Below are 26239 nucleotides of genomic sequence, written 5' to 3'. Positions count from 1 at the left end.
TCTATGCACTTTTTGTTTGAGGGCCAATTTGCAAACCAAGGATACAAAATCAATAAAAATCTTTTTTTGTTTCTATACACTAATAATGAGCTATCAGAGAAATTAAGAACAATACCATTCATAATCGAATAAAAAAAATACCTATGAATAAATTTAAAGAAGGAAGTGAAAGACCTATACACTGAAAACTGTAAGACATAAAGAAATTAAAGACAACACACATAAATGGGAAGATAGTCCATGTTCATGAATAGGAAGAATCATGTTAAAATGTTTCATACTGCCCAAAAGTAGCCTACAGATGCAATGCAATCCTTACCAAATTTCAATGGCATTTTTCACAGGAGTAGAGCAAACCAACCTAAAATTTATGTGGAACCACAAATGATCCCAAACAACCAAAGCAATCTTGAGAAAGAACCACAAAGCCAGAGGCATTACATTCCCTGTTATCACAGTATGATACTGGCATTAAAAACAGACACATGGATCAATGGAACAGAATAGAAAGTGTGGAAGTAAACCCACACATATATGATCAATAAATTTATGACAAAATAAGACTATACAATGGAGGAAGAACAGTGTCATAAGTGGTGTTGGAAAACTGGACAACCACATGCAAAAGAATGAAAATGGACTACTACCTCATATCCAAAAATTAACTCAAAATGGATTAGAGATTTGAATGTAAGACCAGAAGCCATAAAACTACCAAGAAGAAAATAAAGGCAGTAAGCTTCCTGACATTGGTCTTGGCAACATTTCAGATTTGACTCCAAAAAGCAAAAACAAGAAAAGTAAAAATAAACAAGACCATATCCTATTAAAAACCTTCTGCACAGCAAAGCAAACCATCAATAAAATGAAAAGCAGCCTGCTGAATGGGAGACGATATTTGCAAATCTTACCTCTGCTGTGGGCTAATATCCAAAATACATAAAGAACAATACAACTCACTAGCAAAAACAAAAACACAATCCACTTAAACAGGCAGAGGATCTACATAGACATTTTTCCAAATAAGATCTACGGATGGCCACACGGGATGTGAAAAGATGCTCAACATCACTAATGATCAGGGGACTGCAAATCAAGAACACTTTGAGATATCACCTCACACCTGTTAGAATGGCTGTTATCAAAAAGGCAAGGAAAACAAGTATTGGCAGACATGTAGAGAAATGGAAATGCTCTTCCACTATTGGTGAAAATGTAACCTGGTGCACTATGAAAAACAATGGACAGTCCTAAATAAAAGAAAAATGGAACTGCCCTATGTTCTTGCAATTCCTTTTCTGGATATTTATCCAAAGAAAAGAAAAACACAAACTCAAAAATACACTTTCCTGGCCCATGCCCACTGCAGCACTGTTTCTAATAGTCCAGACACAGAAACAACCTCAGTGTCCACTGACACATGAGTGGATAAAGGAACTAGGGTGTATATATATACAGTGAGCTGGCAACCATAAAAAGCAAGGAAATCTTGCCATTTGCAACAGCATAGGTGGGCCTTGAGAGCATTACGCTAACTGTAATGAGTTTAAGACAAACACCTGAAGACCTTACTTGTGTGTGGAATTTAAAAAAAATAATAAGCCAATCTCATAGATCCAGATTGGTAGTTACCAGGGGCTGGCGGTGGGAGGATGGAAGGATGGGGGAGAATGGGTGAGAGCTACACATCTTCAGCTACAAAAGAAGTGATGAGATGTAATGTGCAGCATGATTCTAGTTAATAATATTACATTGCATTTCCTAAAGTTGCTAAGAGAGTAGATCTTAAAAGTTCTCACAGTGGGGGTGGGGGGCCGGGTAGGGGCATGAAATGTTTCCATTTCTACAGCTCTGGCATTGAGATTTTCAGGAAGCAATTTCCTTTTAAATTACACAAAATTTAAATGTAATGCTTGCAAAAGATGCTGTGATTGATTTACTTAGATCACTTTTGGAATAGAACAGTCAAGAACCATTACAGATGAGCCATCTACCCGTACTAAATTATTCAACAGTTAATCCTCTATAGTACCTGAAGAGTACATGTGGTTGAAGGATAACTGCAGGTGAAATTAGAGCTATTATAGAACCAAAAAAACTTAATGAGCTAGAAAGGTCGAAACAATGTATAAAAAACCAGAAGTACCTATTCTGCATATTCCATAAGAGAGAATTTCAATGGGATAAGTCTACTCTTCAAAATTTGTCTTGCACTTAATAAATGACCAACATATTCATATCTACGAAATAAATTAACAGCTTTATGGGAAGTCAACAAACTTGGAAAAACTGGGCCATAACTTAGAACATCTTGGCTCTTCTTCAGGAAGTTCAGCAGAATAAACTTTCTTTTGCATTCTTGATTTTGGTCCGTCTCCCCATGTGAGACCCATGTCTTAAATTTCCAGTTAACATTTCAGCAATCACCTAACACTACAGAAATACTGTTCTTGTTTTATTTCATTTGATGAAACAAGAGGCCCAAACACATTCTCTAAGAATTACGTGGAAGACCAAGCCAGTGAGGCCACCCCAGGTTACCAAGCCAGATGTCTGCCATGGGTTCCAGTTTCTGAGAGAGCTGGGAAGCCAGACCGAGATGGCAGATCTGACCCTAAGAAGGTTAGAGATAATAAACTGCCACACCTCATGCCCTACCCTAATTCCTTCAAGAAAACAGCATCTGTTTTATATATCAAAGGAAGGAATGAAAGATGAGGGCTTGAACAGACAGAGGAAGAAAGGCCTCTTTCTGTTCTCCCTGTGTAGTGCAAGTACTATCTTATTTGAAATTGTTTAAATTATAACAAGGGGCAAAAACCATCATTCCCCCACCCCTCCTCCCTATCCAAGCTGTAAAGGTAAGCAGAGTGACGGGTGAAGGGTAAGAGAGCTTACTGAGGATCTGGCAGGACAGACCAAAAAGAATAGGGAGAAAGGAGTCTTAAGACCAGAGGGTGTGGGGATCTCAGACCTCTTTGTCACTTTTCTTTCTAAGTCTTAAAAAGAAAACCACAAAACATTCCTTTTGATCTTTTTGCATTTAGTGTAAACATGTGTTTTCTGGAATCCATACCCATTTTGGTCCTTTGCATTTTGTATATGTTTAGCAGTCTTAAGTGTGTGCAGGCCAGAGGTAAGTAGAGAATCCTGTGTCTCCCCAGCCTTGTTTAATTATATCATTAATGTAGTTTTATATGTGAGTGCACTATAGAGACTGACCATTTTTTTCAGGGCACGGATTCTCTCAGATAAGGAGTAGAAACCCTAAAACGATGAAGAGTCCTGAAACTATCATCGAAGTGCCATCTAGGGCCGTAGGAACGGTTGGCATACAGCTTAAGGGCATTAAAAACTAGGACTGGAAAATAGCACCTTTAACGTGGGTTCTTGCAGAAGCGCTTTTGTTTAATACACATAAAGCAGGTTTCTTATTCCTAAGCAGCCTGTCAGGGCCAGGGACCCTTTTCCTGCATCCTAAAGGTGACCTCTTTAACAGGCGGCCGTATATAGTCCCATGTTTACAGACGCTTCCACAAGATAAAGTACCACAGCACAAAAGCATATTGTCCTAAATGCAGCATATGGATCGAAATGCCTCTGTTTTCGTATAAGTGGTGAAAATAAATCAGAATGATATCTAGGCAAAGCTACACTTTGATATATGAAGAATCTGCACAACTACATGTTTACAGGATGATGGAGCCTATGGTGCCAGATAAGAGAAATGCATTTTGTAAGTAGACCTAAATCTTTATCCTGTTGTGATTTTTAACTGACCTGTCTCTTTTCATCATGGAGTAGCTTCATGATCATAAATACAGGGAACTACCGACAGTGTAACTCATCCCATAAAAATAGTTTGTTCCTGGAATATCTAAGACAGTTAAAAAAAAAAAAAAAAAAAGGCTTTACTTACCCCAGACAAGGACAATGTATCTCAGTGGAATGAAGTACAGGATGACTGTGAACACACAGAAGGCTACAATGGCCAGCCAGCTTAAGAATGGGACAGTCCAGTTGAAAGTACTGAATGAGAAATTAACACATCAGCAATCGGAGCACTTCATACTCTTTTCAAACAAAGGTTAAAATAAATGTGGTTCTGACTCAGACTCTGGACGAGGGATCAAGTAAGACTGCATTTCTCTCTCGAACAGAAGGCGATTGTAGTGAGCCTATCAGAGGACACAGGTGAGTCACAATGTGCTGAGTTTCACGAAAGCAGGGCCCACGCAAGCAAGTCTTGCCTCCAACCCTTCCAGATGGTCCCAGGTGACTTCAGCGTCTGAAGTTGCACTAGTTGGGGGACTCCTTATGTGGTTATAAAAAAAAAATTTTTTTAATGTGTTTTTCTACTTCAAGAACAAGTAGCCAATCTTGTCTTTTCCCACTTTTCATAGAGGAGAATGCCCCTGGGCCTGACATCGTTTTCTTCTGTCAACTCACACTGGATTCCAGACACTGGAAATGAAATGTCAGCAACTATCTGTAGACCTGACTCTTGCACTGTTGTGTAAATCCTCCCTGGTTTAGAATTCCTTTGAGGAATACTCCCTTTTCGCTTCAGTGACGTTTCAAATGGATCTAGAGGTTGGGAAGGGGGAACAGAGTTGTCAGCCTTGTAAAAATTCACCTGCCATCATTAGCCTTTCCAGAAATAAGGAGATAATTAAGAAATAAAGTCAGTATTGACTACTGTTCTCCCTGTGTTATTTCTGGTGAAGGAGAGCACATGGTGGATGTGTTGGAAAGACTGTGAAAATGGAGTGTAAGCTGGCCAAGTGGGTTAGAGCAGGGCCTGGCTCATGGGGCTGCAGCCTTCCCATACTGCAGATGATGGGAAATGCAGCGGGTCGGGGAAGGCGGCAAGACTGCCTGTCGACAGGGAGAGAACATCAGAACAAAGAACGAAAATAGGATCAGTGAACAGAAGTGGGGGAAGTTACCAAAAGAGACTACTAAAGACGGGAAGGAACATAGTGGGACAAAAAGAAAAATGAGAGAGAAGGTTAAAAAAAAAAAGGATGTAGAAAATCAGGGAAATGGAACATGGAAAGACTGTAATCATTTAGGGGGGTTTGTTTAGAAATTCTGTAGTGACTCTCCTAGTTTTTACGAGGGGATGTCAAAATAATAAAACAGAAGCATTGCATGGAGTCCTCAGTGTTGGGTATATAACTGTTAACGTCTAATGGGCATCCTGTTGCCTCAACAATCAGCCTCTGAGCAGGACCTAACAACCACCGCTGAGGGACACTTTAGCACAATTTAATGAAAAGAGTGAAGAAAGTATCCAATCTCCATTCAAAGCCTAGATTCTGCCATATGACTTTAGAGGAATCAGTCTTGCTATATACCTCACCTTCCCTGTTTAAAAATGAGGACAACTTTTATTATTTCGAGGCAGACTGGTAGAGATGGTAACACGTGAATCGAAGCGAAATTTTTAGAGCTAAGTCAACTCTGGGAGTCTATTGCCGTGACAGGGGCCCCAGAAACACCTCAAGAAATTGTAAAATTATATTTTAATTTTCTCTCATTTCCTGGTCATGTATGTTATGTGCACCTGGGGTGGGGTTTGTCCTGGGCCATTTTTGATCCAGTAAAGGATGATTAAGAGATTTTCTTCCTATATTTTGCTTCAGCTTAACACCTAGGAGTGAATCCTTAGCTTTGTGGGCATATAGCTTGCCTTTTGTGTCTGCCTAAGGTCCAGTGTTCTCTAAAACTATTTTTCCTAATAAAAGAGCCCAAATTAGATCAGTCTCGTTGTCTTGTTTTCGGTAACTCTTGGGGACTAGCTTTTCTCTTTGTCTTTTTCCTCCCATGGCTAGAGTGAGTGCCCTGTTTAACTGACACCTGAGAAAGGATCATGCCTTCCTTCCTTCACGGACACTTGTGGAGAAACAGAAGGCTGTGGGTCTGCTTGCTTTCCTGGGGCTCAGCTCAGAGCCATCCATCAACACTCCTCACTGTGCAAGGGCACTGGCTCCTCAGTCAGAAAACCCTTTTATTTTCTTTTTTGGGGGACAGCCTCCTTGAAGGGCTCCCTGTGTTCTGCTGTTTCCTCTTAGAAGGATAAATAGCAAGGAATCCTTACCAGTGTAGCTAATGTCAGAAAAGAAGACTGCCCTTTTCTCTTTCCACAGTGCATCATGAAAACTAAATCTAGACTATGATCTTCCCCCAAAAAAGATGCAATTCAAGAAAGTTCTGGAATGATTATTTAGTAACAAGATGTAATTATAGAGGCTTTTCACTTTGTAGTTAATGATTGCTTCTGAATTTGCTTTCTGGATAGATGCATTTTAATCTCATGCGATCCCAGGAGACTTTCTCTATTTTAATATTTTAAAATATAAAAGATGGGCATAAAAGATGGGTCCTGTAAGACTCAGTGGACACTATTCATGTTTCTGTACCTCACCCTATACCTATACCTCTGTCTATACCTGTGGAAGGTTCTATAAAACTCAGTTTTTCCCAGGGCTGCTCCACAGCCAGGTTCTGGCCATATCCTTCAACTGGCTATAATGTCTTCTGATCAAGCACCTGAAGTCCCCTACTACCCAGAAAGAAGCTTATGAAGAAGCTTCTTCTTCTCAGGCATAAATTTGCTTGACCTCTGTGCTGACCCAGCATCTTATGATATAAATGAGATCATTTCCATCAGGTATCAACACACACAGTGTACCTCAGAGAAAGGACAACACTCAAAAGGGAAATGCCCTATTTAGGACTTCACACAATGCTCCAGTAGATAGGATGTACAGAACAAAGGAACATTCTTGGAAATGGAAATAACATGGAGAGGAAGAAGAAAAAAAGATGTAGAAATCAGTGTTCAGAAGTCTGAGACTGAGGGCTGCTGTACATTTGGAGTGAGAGGGAGGCTGTTCTAATATGATATTTAAAAAATGGAAACTCAGCACCTATGCGTATGTGGAAATATATTAAAAATTATACAAAGTGAAATGCATTATTCCCCGAAACATGAAAAGCATCAGGTGAGTGTCTCACACCTTTAGTTTAAATAATTTACTCCTTTTAAATGTGTATGCCCAAAGATTCAAATCTGTGGAACAATTTTGGTGAAGAATAATATAAATAATAAACAATGAATTGATACGTTAAACAAGGAATATGTAGGCTTATCCGGATATATAGCACCTGTCTTGAATTGACTATTTAGCAATCATTATGTAGCTCATTTTCACATACTTTAGTAGTATGGGGCCTCAATATATTTTTAATGGATCATCAATACATGCAAATCCACCATATTGAATTTACAGTTTTTTGAAGTTCATTAGTAAATAAAGTTATTTCAGGTAAAATACAAGTAATGCAAAATTAAGACTATAATTATAAAAAATATTCTTAAGAATATTCTTGTATTCTTAATTTTACATTAGCTTTTAGTGAAGCTATATTTTAAGTTAGGAAAGGGGATTCCTTTTAAAAAATTATTAAAAGTGTGTTACTTTAGTTCATCTGTAACTATGATTTTCAACTATTTAAATACATAAATTTGAAAAATTTTGCAGGATGCTACATAAAATAGGATTTTAAAAATAATTTTAAGAATTCCTCAATGACCGTGTAAGACAACCAGTAATAAAATGAAGATATGTCTTGATTACCTGGAATTCTCATCTAGCTTGGTTTATTTTTTTCGTATCACGATTTCATATTCCATTTAAGAACAAAGTCTTTCACTTGGAAATGTGCTAAAATTTAGGACGGTGTTATTTCTTCAAAGCTACAAGTAGGACTTCTTTCCAACCAATATGTTCTAAATTTCAGGAAGCAAATTGACAGAACTTTTCATAAAACCAAAGACTGACAGAAACAAAGTACATAATGAAGAAACTGAGCAATAGATCACCCAGAAGGAGTCTCCCCTGCCAAAAACAATGTGGCATTTCACCCTCTGAAAAACAAATGGACACTCTGTCCCACAGAAGGCCAGGGCTCACATGTCAGCATCACTCACTCACTTCTTTATCCTTTCGCCAAAGGAAGCCACTTCATCTAGGATGTTCTGGACACTGATACAAACCTCCTGGATGGCATAGATTTTATTTATAAATCCCTTTTTTTCACTGTCCTAAAATACAATTAAGAAAAAAGAGAGATTCTGTGTGAGTAAAGGTATTCTTCAGTGCTTGAATTCTTGAATTGTCCCTCTCACATTTTTAAACCTAAATAAAGTTCACACACACACACTCGGAACCCATGAAAATTTCAGGATAAAAAGGGAGATGGAGGAGAAAGGGCACACAGCATCACGGACCTCTGCCAATATAGAGGTGGTTGCAAAGTACCAGACTCAGATTCTGATGATATTGCCCTGATGAACAGTGACATTTTAGCCAGAGTTGGGGAGTTGGGAAGCATGTAAAGGCGTAGGAGAAAGGGAAGGTCTTGGAATGACCAAATCTGGAATATCTGTGAGCAATGAAAGCTGAAAAAGAAAAAGAAAAGAAAGGAAGGAAAAAAAAAGAAAAGACCAGGTCAACTGAAATCTGTTAAATAGACACTTCCTAAATAGTAGTTTAGGAAGATCAGATACAGGGTAAGCCTGGCCCACCTCTTCAGTGTAACAGTCACATAGTTGATAGAATAGCATAGGCTATTTTAGGATTCTAACTAACCATTTTTCTCCCTTGGTCCTTAGTTCTTCATTTTAAAACTTGTCCTGGATTTAAGCAAAGCTGGTGTGCTCCAGGGAATGGGTGGGTGGGATTGAGTATAAAGCACCCAGAGAATGGTGTGAGCCTGGGGGAAATATGCACATTCTGTAATTTTAGACCCAGAGGAAGAAATAGTGGTGGCCTTTCACGATTGAAATTTCTGCTTAGTAGCCTGGCATCACAGGCACTTGCCTAGGCTGTTTGGTGGAGACCATCCAACCCTGATTCCATGACTCCATTCCTCCATGCCAGCTTGAATCTCTATGGAAATGTAGATCCAATTTCATTACTTTAACTTCTTTTGAACACTTCCACACTGTGCCAGAACACTTGAGACCTCATGTGGCAGTCAGTGCTTGCTGAAAGCAGCCAGAAAGCTAGAATAATAATGTCGTCATGTTGCACATTTACATACTGACTTTCACTTGAGAAAAGTCTAAAGCACTTTGTGCACTGTGGGCATGGCTGGGCGTGGCATCCTGCCACCTTGGAAACCAAGGGCAAGTGAGTGACAGGTGGATGCACAGCCTCCAAGAACAGGGTACAGTGGGACTGAAGACATGGAGGCCAGTTCTAAACATGACCTTTAGGTAGAAGTTACTTAGAGCCTTCATTTTAAATATAATTCTCATGGGAGACAACTGTCAACATTATTCATCTTGCTTATAAAATTTGGACTGTCAGACAATGAGGTGCAGGAGATGCGAAGGCTCAGAGTATACAGAACAATTATGTACTCTCAGGGTCCCTGCTGTCTCCAGAAGTCACCCTTCACTTGTCATTATGGACATGAATGCATCAATTTCTTGTCTTTTTTTCCCCTCCCCAGCAATAAAAGTGCATTAATTTCACCTATGCAGTTGTACACTTAGGGGGGAAAAAAAAGGATATCCAGTGCCTCCTTCTGTTGTTCCCTAATTATAAAGCTGGTCTGTTCTAATCATCTCCGTGGCCTTCAGTGTCTTCTCTCCCAAGCATGGGCTAAATTCATTTATGTCTATGAAGTAAAGTGCTCTTAACAGATATTTTTCTGCATACAGAATAAATCAAGCTGAACTTGACGGGGGCTGGTTATGCAATCAGAATTCATTGAGAATACTGTCTTACCAGTTTGAAATGATCATGTGAAAAAACATTTTTCACAATAGCAATAAAATCTAGATTCACTTAAGCACAGCCTTAATAAGAAATGTACAGAATCTACATTAAGGAAATAGAGATATGGTGTCTCTGCACTGGAACGCTGATTATTAAAAGAATGTATTCTTCTGTTGAACGTACAGGTTTAGTGCATTTTCAAGCAAATCCTAATGTGTTTGGAGTGCAGTGAAACGGGGAGAATTTGATAAATTTGTTTGGAAAAATAAATTGAGAGCTATAGCCAAGAAATTTTTGCAAAACAGAAATAATGAGAAAGCACTTATTGTACCAGATATTTAAGTAATTAAAATATGAAAGATGAACATTTAAAGAGAGCTTGTTTTATGATAAAGCACCATCATAAATCCACCATACAGATGAACGTAGTATGTTACTGGGTACTTGTGTTAACTATTTGCAGAAAATTATGTTAAATCCTACCTAAATAGACTCTCAGATCTATTTGAGGTAGCCCAATTCTACCTCAGATCTACCTTAAATACATAGCCCCAAATACATTCTAGGCTTATTAAAAAGCAAAAAAACTAAAGATGAATTATAAAAACAGAAGAAAATACAGGTAAGTTATCTAGTGACCTTGGAATAGGAAATAACTTTTTAAACAAAATGAAGGGAGTCACAAAGGAAAAAAGCTGATAGCAGGAGTTACGTAAAATAAAAAAGTTACAGTGTCAAAACTTATAAATTTATAAGGGTGATAGGAAAAACTTGCAACAAATATGGCAAATCAAGAGATGGGATTTTCAATATATTCAATAAACATCTGAAAAAACTATTACTGCAATTTTGCTTATAATAACAAAAAAATCACTGACATGTTGGGTAGAATTAATTATGGTACGTACAGCTGACATACTATAATGAAATTACAAAGTATTATTTAAAGAGAATAATTAATGACAACAAAAATCCTTATGATCGAATAGAAACTGCAGGGGGGTGGTGTAAACGTGAGATGGGGTATAATCTACCTTTTTTAAAATGGGTAGACTAGAAAATGAATGAAGAAAATGTGTCAAAATAGTAAAGGTAATGGAAGTTTATTTTCTTCTTCATACCTTCCTATAATATAAATTATTTGCAATTAACAAGTTTCATTTTTGTAACCAGATCATTTCCCTGATTTTCTCCCATATTATTATTGAAGGAAACTGATACTCGATCATATTAGGTGGTTTATCTATCTCTTTCTTATATTTTTGTATAAAAGCCTATTTTAAATTATTTTTAGAAAGCAGCATATAAACACTCATTAAGCATTATAACGTGCGTTTCACATGGCTCATTTGGTCTTCACAACCATCCTAAAATGTAGTTATTTTTCTGTACTCTCCAGAAGAAGAAACATAGGATCTGAGAAAAGTGACAGCTTGGATTAGGACTATGACAGGCCAACTCTAGGTCTATTCTTTCCATAATATACCAAGTTACCTTCCCGTCCTACCCAGGAAGCTTTCCATTCCTACCCAGAATCCCTGCGTGATCAACAAGAACAACAGACTTGAACATTTGGAAACTTACATTGTAGGCACCACAATCAGCAAGATAATAAAATCTGGAAACTTAATTTAACAGTAGAAATCACCAGATGTAATGTCAATAAGCCAGTATGTGAATATTAAATACAAGATATTTGTTAGTAAGGTGTGTCACTGAAGGCATCTACAAAAACTATTTTTAGTAGATACTTTAAAACCTATGTGCTGATGATGTTCAATTACTGGCTAAGGAATTTTAAAAATTTGCTCACTCTTAATTTTCTATTTCTTTTGTACTCCTACTCCACTACCCAGCCCCTCACCCCCAAACACCAAAAACCAAAATAAGATGGTCTATAATGTTGACAAAGTTTTGAAAAGCAAATGCTTTGGGATAAAATTTTTATTTTAAAATCTCTTTCATCAAATCCTATATTCCTCCACTGTGGTCCCCAACCAATGAAGTAATTACTCTTTATATATAGTATATGACCCAAAACTGCAATGGGTAATGGAATTGCTCTGTGTTGCATTCCAATATTTCACACTTTTTTCACTAATGTTCAATACTTTATTAGTAGAGAATAAATTGGTACATTTCTTTTATTGTCGTTTTTGCTTTCCTTTATAAACCAGCTTGGATGAAAGAAATATCATAGGGTAGTTAATCATCCAAAGGCTTGGTAGTGACACTGGGTGGTTTTTTTTTTTTAATGCATTATTAAGGTTTCTTTTGAAGATGTAAAAAAAAAAAAAAAACCCATAAAAAAGAGCTATAACTATAAATCTGAGAACATGTGAGATTTATATCATACAACTTTTTCTAATGGCTCTATATAATTTTTAAAAATCTTATTATGTTTTAAATAGTCCACAAAACATCAATAACTGCAAACTTGAAATACAGTGATTCTTTCATATTCAGCTATTTTACAATCACATATCACGACAGAAAGTTAACTGGATTTTTCCAAAGAACTATCTACCTCCCAGCTTTGAAATATTTAGGAAAAACTAAGGTTCTAAGGAATCAGTAGGAGTACCTTCCATATCTAGAAAATCCTGTCCATTGACTTTCAAACCCAAATGACAAGTACCCCATTCATTGGTTCTGTTCTGAATGGGAACAAGATCTCAAAGTGATAGGTATCAGGGGCTATGTATTGTGTGGCTGGGTTCCTCGGGCATCTGGCTTCATCCCACTCCAGTGACAAATGCTACTTAGGGGCCTTGCCGAAGTAGTCACCGTCAGCCCTGTTGACATGATACAAAAGGGGTCTGTTGGACACCTGTATTGTATCGATCACAAGTATGTAGAATATATTGACTCAAAATATTTGTTCTGGAATTAATATTTCTGTTACTTTCTAGAGTGAGAGAATGTCTTAAGAATGCAAGGGAGGAGGGATAAAAGGATGCAAGGAAGCTCTTAGCCAGGAGAAGCATAGAGCAGAACTGACCAGCAGACCAGGGCATATGATCACTTTATTATTTCCTGAAGGAAGCACCCAGATTTTCCACCCCAAAGAGCTATTCTTGATTATAATTTTGCTTTTCCTTTAAAGCCTTGATATGTAACCTCTGAAAAACCATAAGCGGTAAGATTGATATTTGCTCTGAGACATAATTGTTACAGTTTACTATTGACTGTAGCTCTTCTGTGAGTAAATATAGTCTCGCATAGCACAGAGTGTACAATTGTGTTTGGAATATGTCTATGTTTCATGTGATTTATTTTTTATGCTAAAGATGGTTTTGGTGTACAACTTGTTTGGTTCATTCAGTAAAATGCCTTGCAAAACAAACTCCTCTCAGAGCTATACTTCTAACATATGGAAAATATATTAGATAGGAGCTAGAGATTGAATAAAGGCACACAAAATGATGAAATATTTTCTCTGTGCCAATATTCCTTTCTTTTTCAGATCGAGAAAATACGTCTCTCAGAATACTGAAACTCTCACAGCAGCTTGGCAAGTACCAGAGACCCTTGACTACTGAATCGTATCTCTAATCTTACTCAGTTCTTAGGATATCAAATCTCACCCAGGTTACTTAACTCCTTGGTTCTTCTCCTCATATTAACCTTAAGAAAAAGAACCCTCCATTGAGACATTAAAGGATTCTGAGATAATATTTAAGGTTAAGAGGACAGATGTACACCATTTAAGACAGAATATTTTTCTCTTAAAAAGTAAACAGATCTCTAGAACATTTACATTTCAGAGTTATAAAGCGGACCAAATTAAGTAAGACACATAGAGCTCTTACAATGCCTGGTACAAATAAACCGTCTATAATTAGTAGTAGTAGTAGTAGTAGTCGTAGTAGTAAAATTATGGACATAGTTTCTTATTAAAAGAATTCAAATTATGTTTATCTATTTTTGCTTATATTAAAAACAAAACTTTGAAATATTAGGCAGAATTCCCCCCAAATATGCAGCCTTTTTCTGCATGTTTAGTTATGCCCCAGAGGACTTAGTGTTAACTTGTCAAATTTCATTTTTGAAAATGATGGTAGATTCTTTATAAAGTTACACTGAGAAGATCTCCCCCCGCCCCCTTCTGCTGACTCCGCACATGTTTTTCTGCCGAATGAGCATTTACCTGGTCTTAATTTTTTTGCTTGGTAACCCTGGGCTTTTCAGTATTCGTTTTCTACAGTGCAACTTTTAATTGCATTTAGTTGAGCCTCGCTGTGTTCGTTTAATGTTCTACCTTTTGCATGGATCTATAAAAGTGACCGTAAAGTAACAAATTTGGAGAGAAATGGCCACTGGGCGAGGCAATGTAAACAAAAGGCATTTTAAAAATGGCAACTGGCGTTCCTAAGAATTATGATGAAAGCCAGGAAGGAAAGGAAAGGAAGAGAGAAGATAGCAGGGGGGAGAAAAAGAAAAGCAAAAAAAAAGAAGAGAGGAGGAGACTGAGGGCAAGAGAAAGAAGAAGAGGGACTCTGAGGCGCCTCAAGGCCCTGAAGGAAGCTGGAGCATGGGGACCAAGAGCTCCGGGGCAAACCTGAAGAAAGGAAGGGAAAGATCTTCGATTATCAACAAAACTGACCTAAAACCAAAGCACAATCTGTCGACTGTGTTAATTTCTAATTAAACAATCAAAATAGTTGTCAAAGTCTGTACGTCCATGTTTCAATTCCATTCCACACCAATGTAAATAAATCTTACAGAACGCACCCAGGAATGCGTGTGTACCTGTGGTCAGGAGGGAGACTTGCCTGGACCCCAACTGCTTGCTACTCCAACGGCTCATCAGCAGGACCTAAGGGACTTGCAAAGCTCCCTCTTTCTAATGATTTAAGAAAACTCCTTATAACTGTCCTGCTAGTGCTTGAAAGCTCTTAAAAGATTAGGACCATATATCAATATCAAAACCTTTGACTTAATCTCCTTGCCAGCAGGCAGGAAGTGCACTTTCCAGAGAGTGGCTTTATAGATCATCCCATCTCAGGCTCTGGTCCCGTGGGAAGTTCCGTTTTCAGACGAACTCCCCAATGAAAGGGCCAGAAGGCCTGGCTCCAGGCTAACCTTGAGGGGAGCCACATCAGAAACTGTGAGGTTGCTGTTCCCAAGGAACCTGACGGCAAAATACATGACGAGGGATCCTTTCACCCAGAAGAGTACAACACAGGTTTTGAGAGAAGAAACTGTAGGCCTCACAATGTTTTCCAGCAAGGTCAGCAACAGACCGTGGAAAGGTTTTGAAAACACGAAAGCACGCTCAGGATTACTGTGGCCCAGGCCCTGTCCTTAGACCTTGTGAAATACGGAAACACAAAACAAACACCACCCCCAACCCCTTTCCCCCACCCCAAAAAAACCCTGTTAAATAAAATGAGTCCTAAAATCCCTTCTGGTTCCAAACAAACAAGCCATTTTGCGGAGAAGATAAGGGCTGTGGAATCGCTTCTGCCCCTCAGAGCCATTTGAAAGCTAACGTGAGGAGCTGGCTGGTGGCTTGGATTTCTCCTGCTCCCTGGTGAGAGGTTCCGTGACAACAGGGAACAGAAACACCCTGCTTGTTTCTGAATCCAAACAGCAAATGCTGGGCTACTTTGTCTTTACCTTAACTTGTAATGAAAAAGTTGGGTGTCCATGAGTGTGTTTAAAAAACAACAACAACAACAACAAAAAACTATCTTGTCAAATCGTTTATTTTCAAATGTGTGTTTCAGGAAGGTTGGAATTCAAATGCAGAGATGTGAAGGCAAGCTGAGAATTCAGAGAAGCTGTGAGCTCTCTTTTATTCTACTCGCCCCCAATCTGATTTAGAAGATGATTACATTTCTAACTGGCTCCACTGTTAAGCCTGGTTCAAATCCTGCCTCCAGTATTTCCTTAGCTATGTGCTTGTGAGCAATTTACTGACCTTCATCTGTAAAATGGGGGTAATGATAGAACCTACTTTTGTGATGGTTATAGAATTAAATCAATTTAATCCACTTAAAGCCTTTTCCACTCATGTCTGGAACACAAGAAGTGCTCAATACATGTAAGTCATTAATACTATTACCCATTTGAAGAACCTGACAAAATACTATGAAACTTCCGAACGTTAAATTGTATTAAATCTTCATGAAGATGACAGGATTTTCTCCCTACTTATTTATGATATGTTTCAAGAATCCTGTGTTTGTACAAATTATCTAATATAACCATAGATTATCTTAAACAGATCACCCTGCACAGTTCTTACAACAGTCACACGAGGATGAAGGGTATTACGGTTTTCATTCCCTCTACATGGAAACTGAAGCCCAGTGGTCTACCATCCCAACTCAGACTTCTATCCCATTCTGTGCTCACTCCCCTCTGGTGACTGCAGCCATATCTGTTCTCATTGAAGATAGCAGATTTGAAAAATTAGCAGAAAGTTCACTGGTCTACAGTATCTCCTCCCCACTGAAAGTTATGCATCCTCCAAAGGCCAAAGCTAGTCATACCCGTGCAGGACACATGCCTTTTTCCATCATGTGATTTTTATCTGTCGGTGTTTATGCAGGTAAAATTTCCCTGAGAATCAGTGATTAAATGCTCTTCAACAAGCTTCATGGCTCAATCAGAGTCAGAATGTATTACTTCATCTTAAACAGCACAAGCTTTTTGTGCTGATCGACCTACTAGTACAGCTCTTGATAATAATTTAAAGTTTCCTTTTATTGTGTATACAAAAGGGCGTATACATAAAGGTGTGGAACCCACAAATATTTTTTTCTTGAGTAGATTTGTTATGAAAATACTCCTTTACCTTGATCTAGGACTTTATGGTTTAGTAAGCATTTAAAATATATCTTCCCACTTGGATGGCAGGGGTAAGTGAATTCCACCATTTTACAGATAAACAAACTGAGGCTTGGAGAAGTTAACAGTCTCATTTTTTGTTAAAAAGTGTCCCTAGGACTTTAACCCATGTCTCCCGACGGAAATCGGGCTCCCTTCAGGTCACTGTCTAAAAGCCATCAAGTCACATATGGTATTTCTTCACTACACTGTTTTAGATATTTAAACTTGGCTCTTCTCAAACACTAATCTTGAGTTATAATCAAATTGTGTGAGAAAAGAATTATATTAGTATTATAAAAACAATGCTCTTTGTGACATCTCCAAAACCAAGCGAGGATTACTTTGTGAAATCCGGAGGCTATTTTTCTTTACAAATATTTTACAAGACAAACTTGTACCTTTGTGAAAAAGCACATCTGTTGCAAATTACACCCTTACCGAAACAGAGAGAATCACCATCCTTTCTTTCCCATCTGAGTTTAAAAGAGATTTGTTGACATACTCGAAGGCCAGTATAGACAAAACAGCACAGGAAAGAGGAGGCGGTCAGCAAGACCAGGGCTCGGCTTTGCTTAAACTAATTCCACATGCCCCATGAACCATTAGCTGTTTTTTATTTCCTGCTCTAAAGATCTCCAGTGAAAATAATCTGGGGTAGGGAAAAGCTGTTCTTATTATTTTTTTTCCCCCCAACAAGATGCTGTGTTAGCAAATAGAACATATGAGCCACCTTCAGCAAACCAAGGTCTTTAATAATCCATTTTTCAAACACTACTGGTATTTCCTTTCCAAACAAAGATGGACTGTAACTGGAATCAATTTCATTATTTGTATGGTACAATTGCCAAGTTTCTGTAAATAATAGCCATTTAAATACTGGATAATATTTTTTATATGAATCCAACAACAGTTTTATTGCTATTTAATTTCCATGATTTGTTTGTTTGCTGTAAGTTATCAGGGTTCTGAGAGCACGATGTCTGGGGATAGGGAGAAGCCTTCAGAATGGCTCAGGGAAAAAGCAATGTCAGAGTCATGTTAAAATACTTGGCTCAACCAAACAAGGGAAATTATAAGTTGGAAAAAACGATTTGCTCGACCATTTTGGGCTTTTCTCCCTCAGTTTCCCTATACCCTGTGTAGTAGTATAACATCACCTACCATCTTCAGACCTTGGCATAATATAGGAAATCAAGGACAAGACTGAAAACTCGCTTGTCCCCATTATGAAGAGAATGGGGCTCTTCAATGAAATCCGACAAAACAGAGGCAATGGTACAAATAAAGGCCTGGTGACTTTGAAGGAAACTGGGCCATCTTTCTCTATTGATGCCATATGTAGCACATACCTGAATAACAACTTCATGCTCTATGGGAGGCTGCTGATATATGGAGTGGGCCTATCCCCTGAACCCCTTCCTTACTACAGACTAAATCACTAAAACAGGCGCATTCTGAGGTCAACCTGGAAGAAAATGTCGGTGGCCCATTTTCCGGAGCTGAGGGCAATATTTTTATTTACTTAGTGGTATGACTCCTGGTCTGCCTTTCGAGCCATTGAGCGAGGAGGCAGAGGGAGTAGGAAGGCAAGAAAAACTCGGGAATCGAGTTGCAAAAATATCTCAAATTCCTTCCCGGGGATGGCCATGGGGTTTAATAAGATAAAATAAGTGGTTCAGAAATGGTTTACATATCTGCATTTAAGTCTTGTGCATTTAAACTAGATGTAGGACGAGCACGGATAGAAGCTATGATGTACTTTCCTGGGCTGGTCCTACCCGACACACTGTGGGCTTGAATCCTGTTGTACATTTTACAGCCCTGTGATCTTGTATAAGTTCACCTCTCAGATGCTTAGTTTTCCCAACAGTGAAATGGGAGATAATGTCTCTCCCCGATAGTGCAGATGTGGGAACAGAATGAAATCATGTATATAAAGCAACTGGCACATTAGTGGATATAAAAAATAAATATGTTTTGTTTTCCCTGCTAATTATCTCTCTTGCCAAAGGGTAACATTTTCCATTTTTGCCTAATTTTCCTCTCTTTCTCTCATACTCCTTTCTTTTTTGAAGATTTTGTAGAAGTCTGATTATCATTCATTTAATCACCTCCCCATTTAAGTAATGTTTGGTTTAGCCAAAACCCAGTCCACTCTTCTTATTCATTTATTTAATAAATATTCACCGAGTGCCACTTATGTATCAGACACTATTCTAGGCTCTGGAAACAGCACCACACAAACATATAAATAAAGAAAAATTAGCAGAAAGTGAAAAGGGCAATGAAGAGACTCACAGCAGGTCCGTGTGCTGGCAAGTGACCCTAGGAGTCAAGGAAGGGGGCTCTGAGGATGATCTCTGTGGCTGAGAACTGTTTTGGTCAGAAAGGAAGAAGCTGGGCGCCTGGGTGGCTCAGTGGGTTAGGCCGCTGCCTTCGGCTCAGGTCATGATCTCAGGGTCCTGGGATCGAGTCCCGCATCGGGCTCTCTGCTCAGCAGGGAGCCTGCTTCCCTCTCTCTCTCTCTCTGCCTGCCTCTCCATCTACTTGTGATTTCTCTCTGTCAAATAAATAAATAAAATCTTTAAAAAAAAAAAAAAAAAAAAAAAGAAAGGAAGAAGCTGCTGTGGGTATTTCATGCAAATGAATTTAAGACCCTGAAGTGGCTATGGTGGTACTGGAAGAACCCAGAGAGGGAGAGACAGACATTAGCAAGGCAGGAAGCCGCTCCCAGGGGAGGGGGGCGTTTCTGCAGCCCAGAGCCTAGACCACACAAACGGACTGGGGCAGGGGCTAGAGCCAAAGGACAGGGCTGCTCGTCAGTATTTGTGATGATGGTGGACAGGCTGCCTCTGTGTGGTGGGCAGCTGAACTACTGAGGGGAACGAGCACCCAGTCACTGCTGAAAAATGCCTCCAGAAGCAGAGGTGGGGTGGGGAGAGTGAAGAAAGGCAAGCACAAAGGGGAGGAGAAAGAGGAAAGAGTGTAAAAGACATGGTTCCATTTTTTTTTTTCCTTCTTCCCTCCTTCCACCAGCTCCCATTGGGCAAATCCCCCAACAGCTATCATCGGGGAGCTGGAAACTATGGCTTGCAGGAGAAAGGTGAGTGGGGATCAGCCTGGAAGCCAAAAGGCAGTACGTAGAACAAGGTGCACACCCCCTCAAGGAGCTAACTGGGACGAGATCCAGGTAATGCAAGTGCTCTACTGGAGAAAAGATGCCGGTTCACGGCAGCCAGGTGGAGGGGAGAGCTGCCCAGAAAGAGGTGGAAGGAGCGGGCAGGGCCAGAGGGCCTTGTGAACCAGAATCGAGTGCGAATTTATTACAAGTGTGATGGGAATCCAGAGGAGTGTTCCGACCAAGGAGATAACATGATCCAGTTGACATTTTTAAAAGACCATTTAGGCAAAATGTATTGTCGAAGGAAAGATAAGAGGTTATTGTGGTAATTGACCGCACTGGGTGTAGGCAGAATGTTCTGTAAGGAGATTCACTGCAGACTAGTGAATACACGGAGTTCTCTTTTTCTCACCTCCCCGATACGAAGAACTGCCTACATCTTTGGCTTGAACCACTGAGTAAATGAATGCTGGTTTTACTGAGCTACGGAAGAGTAGAGAAAGAACAAGTGTGGGCGAAGTGGAGAGGAAGAGCTGCCTTAGGGCCGTGAAAAAGCAGGAGCCGCCTCCTGGCCATCAGGAGGCGCTGTCCACAGGCGGATGGAGGGAAGGGTCAGGGCTGGAGCTGCAGATGTGAAAGCCCTTGGCATTTAGAAGGCCCTTAGAGGCAAGTGAATAGAAGGAGTCACGTGGGGAAAGAATACAGACAAAGGGGGGCAGAATGGAGCCCCAAGGCACAACAAAACTTAGCAGCTGAACAGTTAAGGAGGAGCCAACTAAGGACACTGAAAAAGACAGGTGGAAGAAAACCGAGGAAGAGGCCTCGCCGAAGTCAAAAAGAAGGTGTTTTAAGAAGGAGGGAAAGATAACCTCTCCAAAACTCTGCTGTGAGGTCAAGAAGTACCAGTGGATTTGGCAAGTAGAGTTCACGGATAAGAACATGGGCAGAGCAGTGTGGGGCATAGAAGCTTTGGTTAGACTGAGCAGGGAATTCCAAGGAAAACTGGACACACTGTCTGTAGCCCCCCCCCCCCCCACTAAGCATTGCTGTATAGAGTGGTAAGGGGGGGATAGGGAAGGGAAGGGAAAGGTAGGGTAGGGTAGGGTTGGGTCGGGTGGAGAGCAGAGATGTGAAGTTAAAAGAGGGGATTGTTTATTTAAACATGGAAAATACAGCCTGAGTCCTCCAATAACGATCTGCATTTTAACAAGATCCCCGGGCAAGTTTGAGAAGGGCTACAGCTTTACTCGCTCTTGGAATGATCAAGGGCAGAGGAGGGAGAGAGGGGGCAGAAAGAGGTACTACCCGTCACAGCCCTGTGTCTGGGAAGAGGTGGGACAGAACTTGGGAAGTGGATGGGGGAGAAGCAGGGACACCTCTTCCCCCGCCCGGTGACCCGACGGAAGGCAGGAGAGCGGTGCAGATGGAATTAGGTCTTCGATCTGGCAGAAGAGAGACATGGGGATGTGCCAGCTCCTAATGGCTGCTGTTTTCTCAATGACGCAAGAGGCAAAATCCCTGGCTGAGAGCGAGCAGGGGCTGGTGGAGCAGGTGTGAAACTGTCTTGTCACTGGGACAGACGTCGTCCAAGTGCTCGGGTCTGTTCACATGCCTGCAAGGGTGATTTAGAGGAGCTCTGCACTGTCCTACTTGCTATTGATTTTGCATTTCATTCTCTTTCACGGCCTTAATAAAATTAAGAATTTTCCCAGCTTACCTAGCCAGTCTTTTATTTAGCTCCTTTTTATAAAGCTTAAAAGGATGCCACATAACCTACTGTTAAAATGTCTTAACCAGAATTGTGTTTAACAGGCATGATTTGCTCCTAAAAGGAAAAAAGCAAAACAAAACAAAACAACCCCCAAAACCAAAAAGCCCCTTTTCCCTTTTTCTGGACAAAGAACCTCTCCAGGCCCTCCCTGGAAGACCTGGCCTGCACCTGCACCAAAAGCAGGTCCCTGAGGGCAAGAAGCTATTTTGGTTTTTCTCACTGATTCTTGTTTCTGGTTCCAGGCTCTTTGGTCTTCTAAGGGACACCATAGATATTCTTGGCTAAGTAACTGGATAAGCAATCTAGAAACAATCTAGAACCTAGCCAGGTCGCAGGTAATTGAGGTTGGTTTTGTGATGCTGGAATGGTAGGCAGAAAGCCAGTCCCTCACATTGTCTGTCAGGGAGGTGTTTGCTGTTGGCCTGAGAGATCTCTGTGGACCTCTAGGTCTGTCTGCATGCAATTGCTCATAGTAAAGAAAAACCACCAAACAAAAAAACAGTTATGATCATGCCACCAAGAGATGCTCGGGTTTGAAGGAAATGTGCTATCCCTGTCCAGGTTCTTTAACCAAACATCCATCGAAGCAAAACTCTGAGAGAACCTTTCAGCCCAGTCTTGTTTGTGTTGGAGATTCCAGGATCAAGCAAGGTGGAATTGTTTTCACTGTAAACTGGCAAGATTTGGGGCCAAAGGAGGCCTCGCACATTGGTGGTGACCCAGAGGCAAGTTTCCAAGACATCTTGTGTAGGAAGAGGAGCTAGCTGGGCATCTCACAAACATGCTCCTGCCAGCTGTCTTGAAGCAGCTCTCCTGTGACCCTGGGACGTCTGCTCTTCCCTGCTGGCCCCCATTCCCAAAGGTTTCAGAAAGGAATTAGAAATTGATGCTCGCCACCATGTGGGAACCTGAGCCAGAGAGTCAGAAATGCTGAGTTCTGGACTACGGTTAATAATAGCAACTCCAGCCACACATACACACCTAAGTGCTGGAGAAGTTGACCAACATGAAATCAAACACCTGTGTCACAAATGTAGGAAGGAAGCCTCCAATGGGAAGGAATCCGGACATGGTGGCAAGGCAACGGACTTCCAGCACTTTTCGTTAAGGACACATTCCAGAAGGACAGGGAAAATCATTTTTGGTAGGTTTGCCTACACAGCTTAATAAATCACCACATACTTTGGTGGATTTAAAATTGTTCTGACCCTAATCTGATAAATTAATCCTGAATTTGCCAAGCATTCTGCCTGCTGCTTGGGATATAGTGAGTTCTCCAAAACGTGACTTATTTATCATTTAAATATTTTTACTACCATTTTTGTTCCTTTCACGGAGTGGTGGAAGAGAGAGGCTAATATATGTTGACTGCCCCTACCTGATTTTTCAAGTTTCTGGGGTATCAGATATACACAAACATTTAAATGCCTCTGTTTATGAATGTGTTCTAATTGTAAGCACGAGCGTTACAACAATCTGCTCTTCCTCAAACACGCTATGCAGAGTTGATAGAAATTATTTTTAACCTTCTGGTTTGTGTGACTTTTTGGCACATCTACCAGTATTATGAATTAGAAATTTCATCTGAGCCAAACTGCTGCTATGCAAAAATACAAATAGAAGGAGCATTCTCCAGAAAGACAGAGAGCTGGGGGAAACACACAACATGAGTAATTAATTGATTTTTAAAAGAACTTATTATTCACTTACTTAGTCCAAATGCTGATATTTTCCGCATTCCTGTTTTTCTATTTGTGAGAATCTTTAAAATACTTTTCTCAAAAGAAGTGAATGGGCATTTACTTCTTCTAACTCAGCAGATATAACCAACAATACCAATTTAAAAAGTAAGATTAGTGATGCCAGGTAACAATGGAAGGTTGTTTTGTGGAAGAGCCCCCTAGTGGCAGGCGTCTGGTGTTTCACCAATGTGGTGGGGGCAGAAATTAGTACTCTGACTACCTTTGAGAAACAAGGTTTTAAGAAATAGTAAAAGGTAGTGTCATCACTATACAGAAAGGATTTGTTGCCATAATATTTTTTTAAAGATATTATTTATTTGACAGAGAGAGAAATTAGAAGTAGGCAGAGAGAGCGGTGAAAGCAGGCTCCCTGCTGAGCAGAGAGCCAGATGTGGGACTTGATCCCAGGACCCTGAGATCATGACCTGAGCCGAAGGCAGAGGCTTAACCCACTGAGCCACACATGCACCCCAAGAGAATATTTTTACATTGCTGATGGCTAGGATTTTTTTTCCACCAGCGTGAAATGTTCACCCATCTACAAGTTTATATATTTCTCCTTCCTACACACTCTCAGCTTGATCAAGAAAGTTAATCAACATTAAAAAGTTAGTCAGATCATCCAGATATGGTTTACACAATGGCTTTTATATATGAAAATTTAACTATAACACTGGCATTTAAAGTTGAATTTTACATAATTACCTATAGAGTAATTTCATCTCTTCCAAATACAAATTTGTGATCATTCTCATCTATTCTGTTATTTAAGCAAGTGTCTTGTGTTAGAAGGTGTTGCAATTATTTGGCACACCCAGTGAAGAGTTATTTTGTGAAATTAATATTTCAAAAAAAATGTCCAAGGCAATTGAAGTCAGAGAGCAAGAAGGAACAGAGAATTTTCCATTAAAAATCCTGCTTTATCTTATTTGTGGGAATTATATGAGTGATGAGGAATTTCTCAGGGCTGGAAGGTGGACATCAAAAGGTTTGTGGCTTTAGGCAAACATCCAAAACCCATACTAATGTAATAAGTTCTCCAGTGTCCTCAGGCACAGCAATACGATCAATAGAGGATTTCCATCTTCTTTCCTTAGAACAAATTCTAGAGGTCATAGAAAAGCTCTGTGTATACTGTGTATCAGCATATCATAGGTGCTAATCATTAGGATGTCAGGATGGTCACAGCTTCTCTGGCAATACTCCCCCTCCATGAGTGAAAATGGGATGATTCTACCTTAAAGGAGCAACGGCAGCATTAAGAAGAACATTTGCTTAAAAATTTAGTCCCTTCCCCATTTCAAAACCACCTTTTTGCCCTCCATTCACATGTGGACACATTGACAAATGTGGGAGAGGCAAAAGCGGGGGGGGCATCCAGAGAGTCTAACTGAGCTAACAAGGCTCCTCACTTGTGTTAGGAACACACTTCAGAAGCAGCCCAGCAAAGACCAGGCTCTTTGCCTCCTCTTGCAGACGGAGATAGATAATCTTAGAAAAATCACAGAGTGTGTAAGTGGCCGGGTGGGGACCAGAACCTAGAATTGCCTCTAGTCCAAAACAGGGGGGAAAAACAAGGATCAGTTCTAATGTTACAGAAGAGATCTTAATGCTTATTTAACTCTGTTCAGTTGAATAACTCCAGCCCCAGTTCTGTGATCCCTCCTAAGTAGAGTGATATTGTAATTAGCATTCAAATTATCCCCTCATGCACCTCCAATACTCACTAAATGTACCAGCTGCCACTTACACACCACTACCATCCTTTCCAGAATTTCTGTAAGCACTGCTGGGCGAATGCAAACACTCACTAGTACTCATTTCAATAGCTATTCGTTCCTCCACTGATAGACATAGCATGAAAAATCTGAATTTCTTTTCGGGATGCAGTCTTACCACACTTATTGTACTTCTTTCCAGTCATAAAAATAGTACATGTTCATTGAGGAAAACTTGGAAAACAAAAATCTCCAGTAAACGTTGTCAAAATGTAAGGGTATATCCTGCCAGCCCCCCCCCTTTTAATTGCTTTTCCTATAATTAACCACGTGATTGTTAAGTGTCAAGCATTGTGTCAGACATGTGGATCCAATGAACAAGGCAGACTGCTCTTAATCCATGATGAACATAAAAATGTGTGGCATTTTACATAGATGTGCACTGTGCACACTTAGGCATTTATTTCTTGCCTTAAATTTCCAAATGCAAACATTTTATTGAATATCCCTTCTCTATTTTACCATTATAGTGATGCAGAGAACATCTTTGGACACAAGTCCTTGGTAACTCTTTCATAGGATCCTCAAGCTAAAGTCCTAGATCTTGAAATGTAGGATTAAAAGATATACATATTTTGTGAGGTACCTGGGTGGCTCAGCAGTTAAGTGTCTGTCTTCAGCTCAGGTCAGGATCCCAGGGTCTTGGGATCGAGCCCAAATCCTGCTCCTTGATCAGTGGGAAGGCTGCTCCCCTCCTTCCTCTGCCCCTGCCCCTGCTTGTGCTCCCTCTCTCACTCTCTTTCTCTGTCAAATAAATAAAATCCTTAAAAAAGATTAAATAAGAAGATATACATGTTTTTAAAACATTTTAGAATTAAAATAGGTTTTTTTTTTTTTAAAGAGATTTTGTTCATTTATCTGACAGAGATCTCAAGTAGGCAGAGAATCAGGCAGAGAGAGAGGAGGAAGCAGGCTCCCCGAGGAGCAGAGAGCCCGATGCAGGACTTGATCCCAGGACCCTAGGATCATGACCTGAGCTGAAGGCAGAGGCTTTAACCCACTGAGCCACCCAGGTGCCCCTAAAATAGAAGGTTTTTAAGAAGAGAAAATAGATGTTTAAATGCTTAGAAAAGACTCTTTTAATTCCTGGGTCCCAGGCGGTTTGCACCCATCCCTGGACATTTAACAGTGTTACCAATTTCTAGTATATTCTTCTAGAGATTATTATATGCGTAGTCAAGAAAAAAAAG

The 26239-nt window shown here is 39.9% G+C and overlaps 1 protein-coding gene across 14 annotated transcripts in view; it reads right to left on the bottom strand.

Annotated features, from left to right (window-relative positions):
• The window catches only part of MCTP1 (multiple C2 and transmembrane domain containing 1), a gene marked incomplete at its 3' end in the record, with an annotated part of 521765 nt that overhangs the window by 9268 nt on the left and 486258 nt on the right, over window positions 1–26239 (bottom strand). For 10 of the 14 annotated variants that reach the window (XM_082723856.1, XM_082723864.1, XM_082723863.1 and 7 more), the window contains 2 exons: window positions 8004–8113; window positions 3920–4029 (listed from right to left, as the gene is read on the bottom strand). The exons of 3 other annotated variants lie outside the window; for them this stretch is intronic. In XM_082723856.1, coding sequence (XP_082579982.1) covers window positions 3920–4029; window positions 8004–8113 — 220 coding nt within the window. Of the gene's footprint in view, window positions 1–3919; window positions 4030–4064; window positions 4179–8003; window positions 8114–26239 lie in introns of those variants that run through there. One more of the 14 variants, XM_082723867.1, reaches the window with a different exon arrangement.

Source organism: Mustela nivalis (assembly GCF_964662115.1).
Source record: "Mustela nivalis genome assembly, chromosome: 3".
NCBI lineage: Eukaryota > Metazoa > Chordata > Mammalia > Carnivora > Mustelidae > Mustela > Mustela nivalis.
The sequence above is the reverse complement of the archived record's forward strand: the minus strand, read 5'-3'. Positions and strand labels throughout refer to the sequence as shown.